The sequence below is a fragment of the Chanodichthys erythropterus genome, chromosome 15 (assembly GCF_024489055.1).
Source record: "Chanodichthys erythropterus isolate Z2021 chromosome 15, ASM2448905v1, whole genome shotgun sequence".
Taxonomy (NCBI): domain Eukaryota; kingdom Metazoa; phylum Chordata; class Actinopteri; order Cypriniformes; family Xenocyprididae; genus Chanodichthys; species Chanodichthys erythropterus.
The window spans coordinates 8013082-8032472 of NC_090235.1; the positions used below are offsets into that span (position 1 = coordinate 8013082).

Below are 19391 nucleotides of genomic sequence, written 5' to 3' on the forward strand. Positions count from 1 at the left end.
ATAAATTTAAGTACGAGTATCAGCATCTCGCTTTACCACTAAATGATTTCTGTACAAAACTGATGTGTTCCTCATTCAATTCAAGCTTTATAATTCAAAAATATGTTGAGAACTTTATAGTCACTGTATATTCATCCTGTATGTGCTTACTTGAAAAGTACAATTGGATATCTGTGTCACTTGCTTTTAGAAATAAGTTTCACCTTATACGCTGCAGCATGCAGCAATTTCCACAACTGATATGAATCAAATTGCAAGCGTCACACAGCTGTTACTGCTTAGAACATCACAATAGCATCAAACAGGAAGCCCTTTTCAAGTTGCATCTAGCTGGAGGACTTTACTGTAGAATTTATTAGAAAGCTAAAAACACCCTTAGGGATATTTAATTGGTTGCGTTTCATCCATCTGTGCATCCAGGCTCCAAAAAAAACATCTCTTATGATCCCAGCTGTTGCCCATAGAGTTCAGAAACTCACAACTCTAAAGTTGCACTGGTACAAATGAAGGAAACAGATTTTATGGATGACACAAGATACAATTCAAGACTCAGAATGAAAAATGACAAAGGATGTAATGGATGCAATTTTACACCTTTTAATGTATTGCCATAATTCAAATGTACAATTACTTCAAGTCACATTAAAAGACATTTCAGTGATAGAAAAAAATCTCTTTTTGGAAAAATTTAGAAATGAAATGCTGGTTAAAACAACAGGCATTCTTAAGATATGAAAAAAAATCAAAAATACACCCAACTTCCCTATAGTAACAATTTTTGATCAATGACCAAATTTTGTGCAACATTGAAAAGAAGATTTAGTATTGATTTTCTGTGTATGTGGTTCATAATTACCTGGATCATAACAATGATTTTCTGTAAATTAACAAATATGAATTAAGTAGAGGGTTTTCATTAATCACCCTGACGTTTTTCCCAATTTAGAGAGGTTTATTTCAACAAAATTATTACTGAAATTAAACCCCAAATTTAACGGAGCACTGGTAATTGTCTGTTTTCACCATGCAACTATGTGAATGAGTCCTGAGGTAATGAACTGAGCAAACAAACAATGATCTGATTTCTATGCAAAGCTTTCAGGCTACCAACAAAACTGAGGTATGGATGTGTGGAGTAACAGTGCAAAATATATACTGGAGTAAACAAAGAAAAAAAAAAGGAAAAGAAAATGGTACAAAAGTAATACTTGGCATTTATTGGTCAAATGCTGATCCTCTATAATCTATTCAGATGCTCTAACATAAAAAACCATAAACCTTAATCCATGGAAAAGAGTTGATCCAATTGGTCTGTTACAACAAGAAGTGTTCTTTTCAATACAATGCAATACAGATTCTTAAAAAGTAGCTAAACCGATAAAAGGAGTTATCATGCAAAAGGTAAAACAAACAAAACACCAAAATGCTCAAGTAGTTTGTAAGAATAATGCAGTTCTCTGGGAAAATGAATGACGGCAAAGCTCTCTGAACTCATTTTTTAGACTGTTTGGCAGAAGGTTCTTGATTTTGCTTCATAAAAAAGTTGCAAAAAAATTAATAGGTAAAACCATCCTTACAGAATATCAATGCCAAGTCCATTCAGTTATCATGATCAACTTCACGGAAAGTCAGTGACTGCAGACGCGCACACAAACAAACTATTTCAGGCACTAAATACCGCACAAAGTTGCAATGTCATTTTTACAAGAGACAGCATCACACATTCGCCATTACTAACTGAATAAAGAGCTGCGCCCTAAAGACATTTTACATGCGGAGTTTCTTTATTTCATACATGGGGCTGCTGCACTGCATTCATTCAAATGCAAAATTCAAGTCCTTCAATATTAATTTAAATTGCTTATTGTAACCCGGAACAAAATGGAAATATACCATTATATTTTTAATCTTACCAATAATCCTGTTCAGTCATTTGAATCAATCAACTGTAATTATCTTAAAGGGTTAGTTCACCCAAAAATGAAAAATTCTGTCATTAATTACTCGCCCTTGTGTCGTCCCACACCCGTAAGACCTTCGTTCATCTTCGGAACACAAATTAAGATATTTTTGATAAAATCCGATGGCTCAGTGAGGCCTGCATTGCCAGCAAGATAATTAACATTTTCAAGGTCCAGAAAGCTACTAAAGACATATTTATAACAGATCATGTGACTACAGTGGTTCAACCGTAATGTTATGAAGCGACGAGAATACTTTTTGTGCTCAAAAACAAAACAACTTTATTCAACAATATCTAGTGATGGGCGACTTCAAAACACTGCTTCATGAAGCTTCGAAGCTTTACGAATCTTTTGTTTTGAAATCAGTGGTTCGGAGCGTGTATCAAACTGCCAAAGTCATGTGATTTCATTAAAGAGGCTTCGTTATTGTCATAAGTGTTTCGGGGGCGTGACTTTGGCAGTTTGATACACACACTCCGAAACACTGATTCGAAACAAATGATTCGTAATACTTCGAAGCTTTACAAACCATTGTAGTCACATGAACTGTTTTAAATATGTCTTTAGTAGCTTTCTGGGTATTGAAAGTGTTAATTGTCTTGCTGGCAATGCAGGCCTCACTGAGCCATCAGATTTTATGAAAAATATCTTAACGAAGGTCTTACGGGTGTGGAACGACATAAGGGTAAGTAATTAATGACAGAATTTTCAATTTTTTTGTCATCATTTACTCATACTCATGTGGTTCCAAACCTGTATGACTTACTTTCTACTGTGGAATATCACTATTTTGAGAAATGTCTTGAGTGTTTTTATTTTTGGTTGAAATATCCCTTTCCAGTATCCTTCCCAGTAGTCTACGTCGATGGAACATACCGAGTTATTTTAACATTTCTAATTACACAGAAGTAAGATCTGACTAGCAGTAACATGGATAAAGAGAACTGGTACAATATCTATAGTTGCCTGTTCAGGTGAAAGTACTAAACACAAGAAAGTAGTAGTTCTGCTAAGTTTTTTTTTTTTTTAAGCAGGGTGCTAAACAATTAATTAATCAGCTTATTGAACGGTTAAATCTAGGCACTAGCAACAGATGATGTACTTCATTATAGTCTACAAATGAAGTTAAGATACTCAACACATTTGAAAATTAACTTAAGCCCTGTCCCAAATGGAAATCTTACTCCAAATCCACAATTTTTCATGACATAATGCCTCTTTGCTGCGAAGCTTGCTTCAGAGTGGCTCACCAAAAGTGCATATTAAGGGCGTATATTGGCCGCAAAGAGGGCACTCATGAGCACCCTTTCGAAACCTAACATTACAAATGGGGTGCCCTACGGTCTTTTGAACTTAATGGACATGCATATGCGGTGGCCATTGTAAGTCCACAAGTGCATGAGAGGTGTGCCATTTAGGACAGGGCCTAAGGGTTCATAATCTAACATGTAATGGGCCATAATGAAAAACACACACACAAAAAATTACAATCTCAGAAGTGTATGTATGGTCGAATGAATTCCCTTCATTGTAATCTTTGGGTCACAAGTTCTTGGTACCTTCCTACAGGGCGATATTAGGTAGCGTTAAACAAAATAAGCCACATTTTTAAATGCACAATCAAATAAGTAGGCCAACAGCCAGTCCCGTTCCATTTGTAAACGTTTCTTTTGAACAGGACCTTAACTCCTGATATTGCAGAAGTCCTAAAAGATATGGTCCCATCGATGAGGTATTGATCCAAGAAGTAACAGTAACACCTTGTACTTAATTCCCATCATGCTTATTACTGACAAAGATGATATTGTAAAAATTCAGGGAATGTGCGTAACAAGTAGGACTTCGCTGTTAGCATTCCCTTCGATATAGGGCATAAATCGTAAGTGCAGGGTTTGTCTGCCTCTCTGAAAACTGTAGAAAACAGCTTCCATAAGGAAGACTCCATATTCAGATAAATGCCACCGATGTTGGGAAAACCAAATCTCACAACCAACAACTGCGCATTTCTCCAAGTTCAAGAGCCATGCAAACACTACAACGCAATCAGTACAGGAAGACACTACTAGTTGAGGATAAGTCATATCCACTTATAAAGTCAATGAAGCGAGAATATGAAGGGTTAGGAACTTCAAGTTTCTTTCCAATAACCATTTCAATGCAATTTTCTTGACCCGGCACCAACTCCATCCTTGACTCCTTGCCTCTTGAAGACAGCTCCTTGGTTGTGCACGTCATGCAATGACAATTGTGCAAGTTCAAGTCGAAAATTGTAAGCCATCCTCTATCCACGGTGAAAGGTTGAAGAAAACATTTAGAATTGGACATACAAGTCAAAACATTAGTTATATAAAAAAAATCCAGTATGACATCTGAACATAAGAGGTATTTCATGTTGAGTACTAAGTCAGCAAGGAAAAGATGGTTGATTTGATCGCAGGAGACGCGTTACAATGTATCTTGCTCATCTGATCACATTCAAAAGGTTTGTAAAAAAACAAAAACAAAAAATCAAGACCATCATGCTGCAAGGGCCATAGCAACTGCTCTCCTTTCCTTTTCCACAATAGGTTCATGTAACGTGTGAAATATTTACAAAGTTTAAGATCTTTAAAAAAAAAAAAAAAATCACACCCAATGGAAAAAGGAAATTCATCAGTCCTTATTGTGATATTGTGTCTATATAGCCCTACTCTGATATTTACACTGCATGTACAGCTTGTTGTTACTAGTTGTTGTTTCTTCAAATTTCCCTAAAATTAGGGAACCAAAATTAAGGTAAAACATTTTAAATCATATTGGATGACAAATCCTTTTACGTCAAAGTACCTTCAAACTAGGAAAAAAGACTGAGTTTTTTGTACTTCCTTCAGTACTTGAAATTAGGGATGCTCCGATTGATTGGCCATAGTTCGGTATCGGCCAATAATCACATTCTATTACTCGATTGGTAGTCGCTAAATTGGCTGATCTCACGAACTGATCCCAATTTGATGGCGCAAAAAAACGTCGTAGTCACCTGTCATGTTCTAAAGAAACATAATGTGGAGGAACACTGAAGGGTAAAGGGATTTAATAGACCTTATTCAGAGCAGTGCCGTGACAGGTAGGAAAGTGAGACTGTAAGGGATAGACTTGTTGTCAATAGCATCCGCTGTAAAAAGCTGTTCCTAGATCACTTATAATTTTCCACAGCTGTCAGGAGTTTGTCTACTGACATTTCTTGGAAAGATATTTTTGCAGTTTCATCAGTAGAACAATCCAAAAACTCAATGCTACAACCCACTGTTTTGAGATGTATGTCTATCCCTCACAGCCTCGCTTTCATTCCCATTAAAAATGAAAGATGTTGTGAATAAGGTCTATACAATGAACCTGATTCGCTGCCTCTGTCATCTGCTCTTAGCGACAGGGAAACTGAGCATGTGTGATTACCTGCGTCTGTCCTTCTTCAGGTCAAGTCATATATTCATAAAAATTTGTTGTTTGCCATCAGCTGTCAGAAGATGAAGGCCATATCTTTGTCATAGTATTCTTTCAACATTTAAGGGGATTTACCATGACTGGAGTCAGCTCTGTTCAATACACTGAATTAATGCTATTGAAGCGAAACATCAGCTTCAGCGTCACCCAGGTGACGCATCACTAAAGAGACAGTAGCTTGCCGCCAACTACTGGTGTCACAATGTAACTGCACTGACTGACAGCCTGCAATTACGTTCAGTTATAAAGTCTTGTTGGCTCTTTAAGCCAAAGTATCCTAATATGGACAGTGTTTTGCGTAAGCTCCGTTTTTAAAAAAGGCCTATTAAAATGTTCAAACGAATATTTGTTGTGCTAATTATTTCTCAATTAAAACAAATACAACCCCAAATCCAGAAAAGTTGGGATGTTTTTAAAAAATGTAATAAATAATCTGATTTGTTGATTCTCTTTAACCTTTATTTAACTGATAAAAGTACAAAGAAAATATTTTCAAAGTTTTCACTGACCAACTTAAATATAATTTTGTATATATATATATATATATATAAAAACACATTTTGATTTTGATGGCTGCAACACACTCGAAAAAAGTTGGGACAGAGGCATGTTTACCACTGTGTCACATCACCTTTCCTATTAATTACACTTTTTAATTGACAATATTAATTGTTGCATTTTTGCAAATGGAATTTTTGCCCATTCTCGCCTGATACAAGACAGCTGTTCAACAGTCTGTAGCCGTCATTGTCCGATTATCCTTTTCGTGATCTGCCATACATTTTGAATAAGAGACAGATCTGGACTGCAGACAGGCCAGTCAAGTACATCCACTCTATGATATAGAGTGTCTAAGAAACCACTGTGGTGTAACACATGCAGAATGAGGCACTGTCTTGCTTCCCAGGAAAGATCATCTTGTTGGCAACTTGATATGTCCCTGTACAATCCCAGTATACATCTCCACGTCAATGGTACTTTCACACATATGCAAGTCGCCCATGCTGTTTGCACTGATACACCCCCATACCATGACAGATTTTTGCTTTTGCATCTGTCGCTGATGAATGTCTGGACGGTCCCTTTCGTCTTTGGGACTGAAAACTCGAACTGAAAAGTTTTTCCCAAAAGCATGCTGAAATGTGCACTCATCTTACCACATCTTGGTCTTCTGGACCATCTGAGATAAGCACAGGCCCAGAGAACAGATGTATATTTTTCTCCTTGCGTAACAGCGATTCAAGTTGCGTTTCTTGATGCAGTGGCAGACTGTGTTGAGTGACAACGGGTTTCTCCTGAGCCCATGTGGCTATATTTATCACAGCAGCATGATGGTTTCTCATGTAATGTTGTCTGAAGGCTTGAAGGTCACACACATTAAACGGAGGTCTCCTGCCTTGCCCTATACAGACTGAGATTTCTCTGGATTCCCTGAATCTTTTCACAATATGCTGAAAGTCCTAAATAGTTTCAAATATTGCATTGAGAAATGTAATTTTTGAATTGTTTGACAATTCTCTCATGAAATTCAGCACACAGTGGTGAGCCATGACCCATGTTTGCTTGCAAAGACTGAGTCTTTGGTGGATGCTCCTTTAATACCCAATCACGATACCCTCACCGATTACCAATTCACTTTCTAACTGTGGACTGTTTCAAAACAGTTTAACTAGGATATTTCATAAACTTTTCACTTCTATTTTGCCTCTGTCTCAACTTTTTTTGGACGGTGTTGCAACCATCAAAATCAAAATTTGTTTATATTTACAAAATACAATTAATTTGGCCAGTGAAAACATTGGAAAGTTTCTCTTTGTACTTTTGTCAGTTAAATAAATGTTAAATAGAATGAACAAAATCACAAACTCTTGATTTTATTACATTTTACAAAATGTCCCAACTTTTCTGGAATTGGGGTTGTACAACATTATTGTGAATAATATAACCAAGGCGACATCTGTGGTATTATTTTATCAGAAAAAAAAAAGTTAACAATGACAGTCAACTACATATCACTTCTATAAAACTTAAATGATCGGGATCGATATCGGCCAATGCGAAAATCCTGATCGGAGCATCCTTATTTGAAATTAATTTGAAAGTCTGACTCACTCTGAAAAGCAACAAATATTAGAAAAACATCCCTTTTCATTTGCTAAATTTCTCCTGAATTTGCTTCATCTACACGCTCTCATATTGTTTTGTCCGTGTGCGTCCGTAAGTGAGCCTGGAGCCTTGAAGACTGGGAGAAACTCTTTCCACATTGCGGGCATCGGTTGGGCGTCTCCTCGTGCGTTTGCCGGTGAGCTCTGAGTAGATGAGCTCGGCTGAACTTTCTGCCGCACTCTTTGCAAGCATGGGATTTCCTCCTACCTTTGGGTTTCGAGGACTCACTCCTGCTCATCATCTCGTCGTCACCTTCGTCATCCTCCCCGACTTCACCCTCCTCTTCCTTTTTCTTATTTGCCTGGTTACTCTTTGAATCGTTGATGACTTGCGAATCAGCTGGGTCCACGAACACTTCCAGAGTGGGAACAGCATCCATGGACTCATCGTCATCCTCGAGCAGCTGGGATGGAAGGGTCAGGAGTCTTTGCAACATAGACGGGGATCTGATTTGAGAGTTGTCGCCTGTATATAAAAACAAAGCAACTTGAAAGGATAGTATGCTTTTAAATTATAACCATATTGATTCATCAGCACAGCGCAGCCTACCTGTGGAGCTGACGACTGGAACGCCTTGTGTGTCCGAGGATAGAGAAACAACCTCCATATCGTCTACCTGCAACCAGGGCGGCTGCCCCACCTCAAGCTCCAGTTTCCTTTGACTGGCCAGGCAAGACGGCATGAGCGTCTCTCGAATTAGGCTGTCCATGTCAGTCACCGAGGCAGAGTTCAGCTCGTTGCGCTCCTCCTTACTGGTGGTGACCTCTTTGATTTGCCAGAAGTCATTGCACCACTTCTGCCCAAATACTTTGTCCAGGATGGGCACCCAGTCTTGAGACACTGCAATGACAGTCTGCTTGTCTGGTTCTGTTGAGGAAAAAACATAATTAAGGAGGAAATTAAGAATGACTTTTAAGGATTCATTGACTTCATAAGTTCATAATTAGGGTTATACAAACTGGAAATCCAAATGAACATTGCTTGCTGATTTAGCAATCAAGGATTCAGAGGAGTTTGGTTACATTTTATTTGTAAATAATGTAGAATTTGCTCTTGAATACCTGGGACATTTGGCTAAGTGATTATTCATTTGAAAGCAACAACATACAAGTTAGAATAAATTAAATTGTTAGAAAAACTGAAAAACAAAATCACATTTCAGCACAGGCACTTGGGTCTAATTCATTAAAGGGTAAGCTCACCCCCCCAAAAAATTATGTCATTAATGACTCATCCTCATGTTGTTCCACACCCATAAGACCTCCGTTCATCTTCGGAACACAGTTTAAGATATTTTAGATTTAGTCCGAGAGCTTTCTGTCCCTCCAAATGTATGTGCGGTAGACTGTCCATGTCCAGAAAGGTAATAAAAACATCATCAAAGTAGTCCATGTGACATCAGTGGGTCAGTTAGAATTTGTTGAAGCATCAAAAATACATTTTGGTCCAAAAATAACAAAAACTACGACTTTATTCAGCATTGTCTTCTCTTCATGAATCCTTTCCATTGAATTGATTCCATTGAATCAATCCCATTGAATCCTGAATCTGTCGGCGTTGGTAATGCACTTTTACATCGTTGTTTTTGGCGATTAGGGCATCCACGACATGCACACTTATGCACCATTTAAAAAAAAAATATTGCAGTACCAAAATGCAAACAATGTAGAATAGCTTGAATACAGCGTGCGTCTCCCTCACTGTAAACGAAGCTCGGGCGCACCAGATAACACGTCAGCAGCGTCACTGCGGAGTCATGAACAGGGATTGACAACAGACCCGGAAGAGAATACAATGCTGAATAAAGTCGTAGTTTGTGTTATTTTTGGACCAAAATGTATTTTCGATGCTTCAAAAACTTCTAACTAACCCACTGATGTCACATGGACTGCTTTGATGATGTTTTTATTACCTTTCTGGACACGGACAGTATACCGTACATACATTTTCAATGGAGGGACAGAAAGCTCTCTGACTAAATCTAAAATATCTTAAACTGTGTTCCGAAGATGAACGGAGGTGTTATGGGTGTGGAACGACATGAGGGTGAGTCATTAATGACATAATTTTCATTTTTGGGTGAACTAACCCCTTAATTATCCGCAATCCAGGCGATAGCTGTCTGAAGATGTTTAAAGTAGGCAATCTTGGGACGAATTGTTGGCCAGGTTTGCTTTGTTTTTACATAAGAGCTTAAAAATAGACTTCTGAATGAAACCCAGAGAACAGATGGCAAAACGAGAAAGTATTTTTGTCTCTGGTCTGTCAACTGTTGAACAATAAACTGAGGCGTGCCAAAATAATGTGTTAATAACAGGGGAAATTCAGTTTTGTTGTAATGCTGTTTTTGAACAATGGGCATATTTTATTTAAAAGAGGCGTTTAAGTACATTTTTCTATTGATCGTGGGAGCTATAATTCATCAAATCAGAAGAAAATTATGGCAAACAGCTGCATATCCAGCCTGATATCTGGACTGACGTTTAGTTACAGTGAAGTATTACTGTCAGGATATTCTGCTAAATCCTCCGCAATTTAGCACTCAGAACTGATCTGAAAGATAGTGAACTGCAACAAACAAGATGCATTTGTACAGTAACCTGGTTTTCATAATTCTTTTAGTGAGCATAGTGCTAAAACAACGCAGACAGCTTATGCAAATAATGTTACCAGCAGGCACAATTCATTTGGATTAAATTCCACCCACAAATAGGAAGCAGTTCTATCCAACTTTACACTTCTGTATGTAAAAATAAATACTTTTAATTAGCAAGAAAGACATTATAAATGTCTCATTTAAGGTTATTTCAAATAAATGATGTCCTTTTGAACTTTGTACCATTGGTGGATTCAGTTTGTTCCTTTTCCCACCCTTTTTTGGGTGATTGGTCCTGCAGGCCTTTCGACTCTTGCTTTTCTACTTTGGAACTGCTAGGAGAGGCAGAGTCATTTTCGCAGTCTTCTGGTACCACAGCAACCACGTCATTGGTTTCCACGATCTTCTTTTCCTGTAGCTGCTCTTTCAGTATCTGGTTTTCCCCCTCCTTCTTAGTAAACTCCAAGAGCAGGTCATCAAAGCTGTCTTCCACAATTTTGGTCAGCTCACAAACGGCGAATTCCAGCACGTGTTCCATAACAGATTTCAACTGACCTTGAAATGGAGACAAAATGGGGGACATTATGATATATTTACATAGGAAAAAATCTATATGGTGAGAATCTTATGACACAAACAGGTAGTTACTGCATATAAATCATCCAATCTCTCTCTGCACCAGCCACACACTGCACCAAATAAGACCGCTGGCTGACATTTACGAGAATCACACCAATTTGCTTCACTCCTTACTTTCAGCAAGCAAAAGTTCAGATTTAAAGCCTCAATTACGCTGTCAAGATTTAAAGCAATCTAAGAAGAATGTCACTACTAAAGCGTTTCTCATGATGGAGATTGAGAGATGGAGCAGGGATCTCTGTTACATAGTGTATAAAACTGAGTGGTATTTTTAAATCTGGTGTATAATAACATTTGTATAGTACCATAATAAAGTATGATGGTTACATTAGAAAGCTAACACTGCAAAACCAATTAAATATACATATGGTCCCAAATTATATTAGAAGACTTCAACTACTACGTACTACGAAAATCAAATTGTTAGGTACAAACAATTTACTTATTGTGTTCATGTTGTCTTTCAAAACACTTTTGCTGCTATTGAGGTGGAATATGTGTAAAGTTAGGACAGGTTCGGTGGTACGAGTAGGTTTAAGGTTAAGGGGAAAGGGATGGGTCAACAGTGTAATTATAGATTTAATTACAGAAACTGTTAACAGAGGTATTTTTTTTAAATATAAGTACAATGCAAAATCTCTTAGGCTTATCAAAGCTGCATTTATTTGATTAAAAATACAAATTTTATTGTGAAATAATATTACAATTTAAAAATACCCGTTCTCTATTTTAATATATTTTAAAATGTAATTTATTCCTGTGATCAAAGCTGAATTTTTAGCATCATTATTCTAGTCTTCAGTGTCACATGATCTTTCAGAAATCATTTTAATATGCTGAGCTGCTGCTCAAGAAACATTTATTAATATTATCAATGTTGAAAACTGTTGTGTACAATTTTTTTTCAGGATTATTTGATTATTTGAACGGTAGTGTATAATCTTAAAAAAAGCTTTCTATTTCAGATAAATGCTGTTTTTTAACTTTCTATTCATCAAAGAAGCCTGAAAAAAAAAAAAAAAAAAATACACAACTGGTTTCAACAGTTATAATATATTTGGGATCGTTTCTTTAGCAGCAAATCATCATATTAGAAAGATTTCTGAAGGATCATGTGACACTGAACTGAAGACTGGAGTAATAACACTGAACATTTCAGGTTCAGATATTAAAAGATTTAGGCGTCTCCAAAACTCTGTATTTCGGGACAGAACAGGAATCATATGTAATCTCTATGTAATTACCTTAGCACTTCTTATACTGATGTGACGTTGGTGGCTTGAAATGAAATGGGAAGGAAATGCTGCAGGTCTGATTTTTGAGTTGGGCGCTATCTTGTAACTTGTATGAAATTAACCTCCCTGCAGCAGTAGAGCCTTTAAAATGCACAGCATGCATTCCTCTCCATTCCTCAGTGACTGTATGGAGTCCATTTTGATCAGACCACTGAAAAGCCACATCAAAAAGTCCCCAAATGCCACTTCATGTTTTACTGTGTGAGCATAATTAAAATATGAACATAATATTATTAACATATTGCCAAATTTATATATATATATATATATATATATATATATATATATACTAACATGTCAAAGTGGTCACATTAAAGTTATATTACAATAAATACATACAGAAATGTATAGATTTCAGTGGAAATTAATATCTTTTCTTCTGTTATCAAACAATACAAATGCTTGAGGCAGTGTTTTGGGTTGCTTTTGCACTACACCATTTTCAACAAAAAAAACGGCAAACTTTTTATGCGTTTTGGCCATTCATTTACACGACAACAGTTTTTGGGGCCTGAAAAGCAAACTGTTGAAAATAGTAGTATTGTCCCTGTGTAAACTACAAAAACGTGAATTTATGAAAACGGTGACGTCATGTGCATGCGTATTATGTGTTCAGTTTATAGGCATGTAGTGTTTCTTTACAAAGTGACGTCGCCAACTACTGGTCTGGCATGTATAATACAATCGTTTTCACGGATCAGTGTGAACGGGGGTCGTTTTGTCAACTTTGTCGTCTGTATGCAAAAAACACAAAGGAAAACGTGTAAACTTACCATAAAAAATTATCCAAAATTCTTCAGTGCTACCTAATTATCAGGTAGTCCAATCAAAACTTCAGCAACATAGAAACACAGACAATTACAAAAACCACAAAAATAAAATAACAAAACTAGTGACTGACAACAATAGAATACATACATGTTTGGTCATTAAACTATACAGACACGTTTATTATATATAAAACGTTTTTGTATCGAATCAGCGTTTCGTCCAGACGGATCCGGCGTTTTGGGAGCCTGAAGCTGCTATTTTTTTTAAACCGGGTCCCAGAGTGGATAAATCTGAAAACGACACCCTTGCATTTTCGTGTGTACAGCCAATCCATAGATTTTGTGAAATGAAAACATTTCACAAAATCAAGTAACAACAACAACAACGGACTGCATTCTTGTGTTCATGCCGCAGAAGCTGCTGAGCCTAATACAGGGTTCCCACTCTTTTTCAGCGATAATTTTCCAGGACTTTTCCAGGACATTTTCAATTTTACTATGGCAGGAATAAAAGACAAGTATCACGCCCTAAAGTAATATATTGCTCTTTATTGCCATGACTTAAATATATAAAATCAGTTTTTAATATGCACTCTTAATCATACATTATGACTATTGAAGCTTGTTTCCGCCACAGAATTAAAAAAAAAGTTGCAATTACCTTTTTTGTATCTCACTATTCTGACTTTTTTTTTCCCCTCGCAATTTCGAGTTTATATCACAATTATGTAAGCTCGGATTTTTTTTTAAATTGAGATAAAAAGTTGCAATTACCTTTTTAATTTTTTATTCAGCAGCAGACACTTCCATAGTTTATTGCCATAACTTAACTATAAAATCAGTTTTTAATATGAGCTCTTAATCATACATTATGACAAACTGTTCTCATTACCAGTGTCCATATCATAGCAAAAAATAGTGGAACTATTTTAATGTTTTGTTTAACTATTTGAAAATAAAAATATTAGTCAAAGACAAAGTCGAGGAAAAACAAAGAATCCCATAACACGTAATAGAATATGTGGCAGGTCTATTAGTTATTTCTGTCCCATTCAATGCTGGTTATCACCATGTCAATCAATATAATTTTGGATTCAATCCCACATTTAAATAAGTTAGTCATTCCCAAAACTTTGCAGTGTGTATACTTAGCAGCATGAAAAACTTTCAAATTGCAAATGGGTTATAAACACATTTTCCTTTTTTAATCACTGCAGCTGTTAATCACTGTTGTGAAAACTCCTGTTATAATCAATGAAGCTGGCTACACTGCACAATGAATCTCTTATTGACCTGATATTGCATCAAAATTATTAGTTAGCAAGTTACTGAATTAGGTAGCTGCTTACTAATTAACATTGTCTGCATACATTTGAGCAGTTAATAGCATTAGCCAACTGCTGCAAGTGGCAACACAACACTAAACATCATCATTGAAAATACTATTTCAAAACTCAGCATTCCTGAATGCAGCAACTAACGGCAATTGTTTTTGGGCAGTAATAAACTTTTTGTTCTCAACTAAAGAAAAACCTAAGAACTTTTTTAAAAAAAATAATTTTCAAGGACAACAACAAGATTTTCCAGGACATTTTTCATTTTCTCGAATTTTCCATGTGTTTTCCAGGACTGGAAACTTTGTCATCAATTTTCCAGGTTTTCAAGGTTTTCCAGGACGAGTGGGAACCCTGTATTAGCTTTATTAAAATAAAGCTTTATTTCTAAGCTTTACTAAAGTCTGTATACAGCGCACAAGGTTTTTTGCGCATGCTCCAAGTCTTATTTTCCTTTTTAGTGTATCTCCGTGGCAGAATTACAGCTCCACATACAGATCTGGCATGTATACTACATTGTTTTGAGTCGGTTTCAGTGGTTTCGTGTATTCCTTGAGATTAGGAAAAAAAAAAAAAAGATAGGATAGGGAAAGCTGTAAATTCTAAATCATTAGCCGTCAATATCAAACTATGTTGGCTAAGATGATTTATTTAATTCTTAACCTCCATGTAATTTGACACCCCAGCTCACACTAATGATGAAAATGTGCAACACGTTCTAGACAAACAAATGCCATTCAAAACCCAGTATACTTCTGAAATGTGATGCACTGCAGAATGAAACAGGATATTCAAGAAAATGAAATGTAGTGCATGACTTGACTTGATCCACTGGCAATTGAATGGATGCATGCAAAATGGTTTATAGGCCCTGTTTATATATGGTATTAAGATGTGTTTTGGTCGATCAGATCACAAGTAGATAGGGACACACATATACCCGTTTACACCTGGTGTTTTAATACGTTTCTTTTGTCCACTTTCGACCACTTCTGTCCTTATTTCTTCGAGGGGTGAGCAAATGTACAAGCTTTTTCAGATCTTTCAATCTAATAGATGAAATAAACTGTACATATGAACATGAAAAGAGACAATGGGAAAACAGAGAAGCAGCTTTTGTTTCTGCTCTGACAGCTGCAAGACCGGCAGAACGCTGTGTGTGTCAGGAATGGGGAGAGAACATTATGCATGATACATTTTAGTCTTCAAACCAAACTTAGATCTTCAGCTGACAAAGTTTAAAACCCATCTGGCTAGCGCGCTTTCCATAATGTTTACGTGTTAGGTCAGTGGACCGAGAGCAAGCAGTCTTTTGTGGTTGTTTGGCACTAACATTTTGTGGCTGGACGCATTTGACCTCATGAGCGTTTCTGACTACTTCTGTAAGTGATCTTAAACTTTGGTCTTCAGCCAACAAAGTTTAAAACCTGTCTGGCTAGCGCGCTTTCCATAATGTTTACGTGTTAGGTCAGTGGACCGAGAGCAAGCAGTCTTTTGTGGTTGTTTGGCACTAACATTTTGTGGCTGGACGCATTTGACCTCATGAGCGTTTCTGACTACTTCTGTAAGTGATCTTAAACTTTGGTCTTCAGCCAACAAAGTTTAAAACCTGTCTGGCTAGCGCGCTTTCCATAATGTTTACGTGTTAGGTCAGTGGACCGAGAGCAAGCAGTCTTTTGTGGTTGTTTGGCACTAACATTTTGTGGCTGGACGCATTTGACCTCATGAGCGTTTCTGACTACTTCTGTAAGTGATCTTAAACTTTGGTCTTCAGCCAACAAAGTTTAAATCCTGTCTGGCTAGCATGCTTCTCATAATGTTTACCCATTAGATCAGTAGACAGAGAGTAGACATCTTTTGTGGCTGTTTGAACACATTCAACCACATGACCATCTACACTACGAAAGCAATCAGGTAGAATGCATTTGACTACCTCTAGAAATGGTCTAAAGTGGACAAACTCTGGATATTTTAGACCCCATTTACACCTTTATTTAGTGTTGTCCACTAGTGATCGGACTGATGAAAATGCTTCTAAATACCAGGTGTAAACGGCCTATATGACAGGAGCGATGCTGAAAAGTAAGAGGACTTTGTGACGTCAATCGAAAAGAAAAAGTAGTTTCAGAGGCTTTTATTTCTTTGAAATAACGCAAACTGATGTATCTTTCACAACCATTAAAAATGCATTAAAAATCCATTTTGATTTCATTTTCAGGGCTCAACAATTATGGATTTTTTGGGCCCAACCACAAAAATATGACAAAAAAAAAGTATTTACAATTTAAGATATTTAAAACAATATTATTACTAGTGAATCTAAAAATATATTTCTAAAAAAAAAGAAGAAAAAGATTAATTTTAATTTTAGCAAAGTATTTTATATTTGAGAAATACTTTTTTAGTAAATCTTACACATTTTCTTAACAGTTTTCAGTTTTTCTCTTCACAAATATATTTGTTTCTTTACAATAAGATTATAAAACCAGCTGCAAATTACAAAGCTATAATGTAACTCCATAAATTAATTTTGAAGGAAAATGATAGTATACACTGCAAACCATTACCAATTGGTTTGTAGTTTAACACAATTCTTTTCTGATGCTCTCGAAACATTCACCAGTCATTCTTGCATTGTCTGCTCAGCTACATGAGCCAGCAATATTTTGAATTTGCAACAATCACGAAAAGCACCAGATTAAAGGGTTAGTTCACCCAAAAATGAACTACTCATTAATTACTCACCCTCATGTCGTTTTACACCCGTAAGACCTTTGTTCATCTTGGCAGTTTGTTACATGCTCCCAACCACTGATTCGAAACCAAAGATTTGTAAAGCTTCGAAGTTTCATGAAAGAGTGTTTTGAAATCGCCCATCACTAGATATTATTAATGAATAATGCCATTGTTATTATTTTTTTTTTTTGGGCACATAAAAAGTGTTCTCGTCGCTTCATAACATTAAGGTTAAACCGCTGTACATTGAAAGTGTTAATTGTCTTGCTGACAATGCAGGCCTCACTGAGCCATCTGATTTTATCAAAAATATCTTAATTTGTGTTCCGAAAATGAACAAAGATCTTACGGGTGTAGAACGACATGAGGTGGGTGAGTAATTAATCACAGAATTTTAATTTTTGGGTGAACTAACCCTTTAAGTCTGCAAGGAATTAAAAGTTTTTAATTGGCAACACAGCAGTGATTTCAAATGGCCCGGAACCATCTCACACTATCCCTGGGTTAGTAGGCCTGATGTTGACTTTAAGAAAGCTGCAATGGAAAATAAAGACTTACCTATTCAAATGCAAATTTTGAACAGTATGCAAGGTAAATGGGAATGTCTGATCTTGATTCATTTGATCTATATCAAAGAAATTAAACTGGAGCACTGTTGAGAAAAACGTATTACCAGAGCATGTTGACATGCAAAGAAGATCATTGGGCTCCTTTGTAATTTGGCTGCAGTCCCTGCTTATGCAGAATGAAGACTCTCATGATACTCCCCCCCTCAAACCCCAACCATGGATACCCTCTGCAGGGTCCGGTAGGTGTGGCTTCTTCTAACCACCTCCATTGGCTAAAATGCAAGGCAAAGACACCCTCCCCATGGCTACCGTCACCGCAGTATGAAAAGCAGCGCTAAGGAGCAGCTCAACGACAGAAGCGTCATCACCCAATCCAGCCATTGGCAGCAGTCATAACAAGTCAGCCACACTCCAAACATCAAACTGTCCATGTATACATGCCCACACAGGCCTGAGGACTGCTAACCAGGATTCATTTCAAAGACCAGACATCAGAAACTTCCTTCAATGATACGATTCCACTCAACAAAGACAAAACATTCAGTCTAAAACAATGCCTTGTTTCTCTACAGTCTGCTTAGAACAATTATGCAGACTTGGACACTTCCTCTAATAGAGTAAGCAATTGGTTTTACCAACAATAGTCCCTCAACTTATGGATTTTATTAACTATGGATTTTATCTTGATTGCTATCTGAACTTTACCAAGTCATACTTACAATTAAGACTGAAATTTAGCTTTTGCTAGTAGTTGTTTTAGATCAGGGTAGCTGGTGTCTGGCTGGTCATGGTGCAAGCTGGTAGACAATCTTGGACCAGAAAGAAAACTGTTTTTTGTAACATAATGTCTGTTAAAACAGCTAATGGCCAGCAAGAAACCAACTACCATGTTCCAAAACACACCTACCATCCAAAGCTGGATTTTCCATCAGGGCATGGTTTGGATTTACCAACAGGGTCATTCGTGCCACGTTTCTGAAATGTAGGGGCGTTTAACCACAATTAGGGAATTGAAATGCATGGGTGCAAAAACAGAGCCTAAGTTTACAATGACTTCCTCCTTCCGTTCAAAATGGTGTTTACCCTTGTTTTTAAAAACCTCGTCACTGCGCACCAAGCCATCGAGTCAGATTTGCATTGTATACACGAGCGCTTTAACCATACGGATTATTGTACACGATATTAGAGACATTTCGCTCATTTCCATTCAGTAAAAACACAGTTTGCACACAAATAGGCTTACCAACTGCTCGCCCTTTCTGTTCACGTCTAAGCGTTTCAGACTGAACGCCACAGTCAGGGCTCTGACTGGGGGTGTGTTGCTTTGTTTCATCGTTCGCGTCTGTTTTTCTTTTAGACGCATTGCTTTTCCCGTTCCCTCCGTATTCTTGCTGCCGAGACTGAAGGGTTGCCCTTAAACGCTGATTTTCCTGCTCTTTGGTGGCCGTTTCCAATAGCATTGAATTCAAAGTGGCCCCAACAGTCTTGGTGATTTCCTGAACGGCGAGCTGCACTACCTGCTCCAGTGCGGACTCCAGCTGACCTTGGAAAAACGAAATGTACAGGGCACCGTTCATGTTTACAACCGCTCTGTTGGAAGACCTCTGTCATTCTTCTTCTTCATACCCCCCAAAATAGTGTTAAATATACAGAAGTGCCCCAGAACAACTGCCTAGAAACGAACAGTTACCCCTTTCTCGCGAAACACATCGTGGATGTATACACCCCTTAGTATGCTGTACCGTAATGTACCGTGAAGTCGCACAGGGATTCAAAGTAGTCCATAAGCACATTTGAGGATCTTCCCTCAGACGACCACTACGCCATTTTGCCCCAAATTTA

General features: G+C 37.2%; 1 protein-coding gene across 1 annotated transcript; it reads right to left on the reverse strand.

Annotated features, from left to right (window-relative positions):
• Positions 1 to 2544: 2544 nt before the first annotated feature.
• si:dkeyp-113d7.10 (zinc finger protein 853) lies at positions 2545 to 19258 on the reverse strand. Its single transcript, XM_067411504.1, has 4 exons — positions 18793 to 19258; positions 10450 to 10761; positions 8160 to 8477; positions 2545 to 8075 (listed from the first exon to the last, which is right to left on the reverse strand). The coding sequence occupies exons 1-4, from the start codon at positions 19124 to 19126 to the stop codon at positions 7636 to 7638; spliced, it is 1404 nt and encodes a 467-aa protein (XP_067267605.1). The 5' UTR covers positions 19127 to 19258; the 3' UTR covers positions 2545 to 7635.
• Positions 19259 to 19391: the final 133 nt, after the last annotated feature.

Excerpts from the sequence above, each read along its gene's own strand:
- si:dkeyp-113d7.10 (XM_067411504.1), bottom strand. The coding sequence starts at position 19,126 with ATGAACGGTGCCCTGTACATTTCGTTTTTCCAAGGTCAGCTGGAGTCC. Across the intron at positions 10,762-18,792 it reads ACAGAAAGGGCGAGCAGTTG|GTCAGTTGAAATCTGTTATG; the intron begins GTAAGCCTATTT and ends CTCCATTTCAAG. Across the intron at positions 8,076-8,159 it reads TCCAGTCGTCAGCTCCACAG|GCGACAACTCTCAAATCAGA; the intron begins GTAGGCTGCGCT and ends TTTTATATACAG.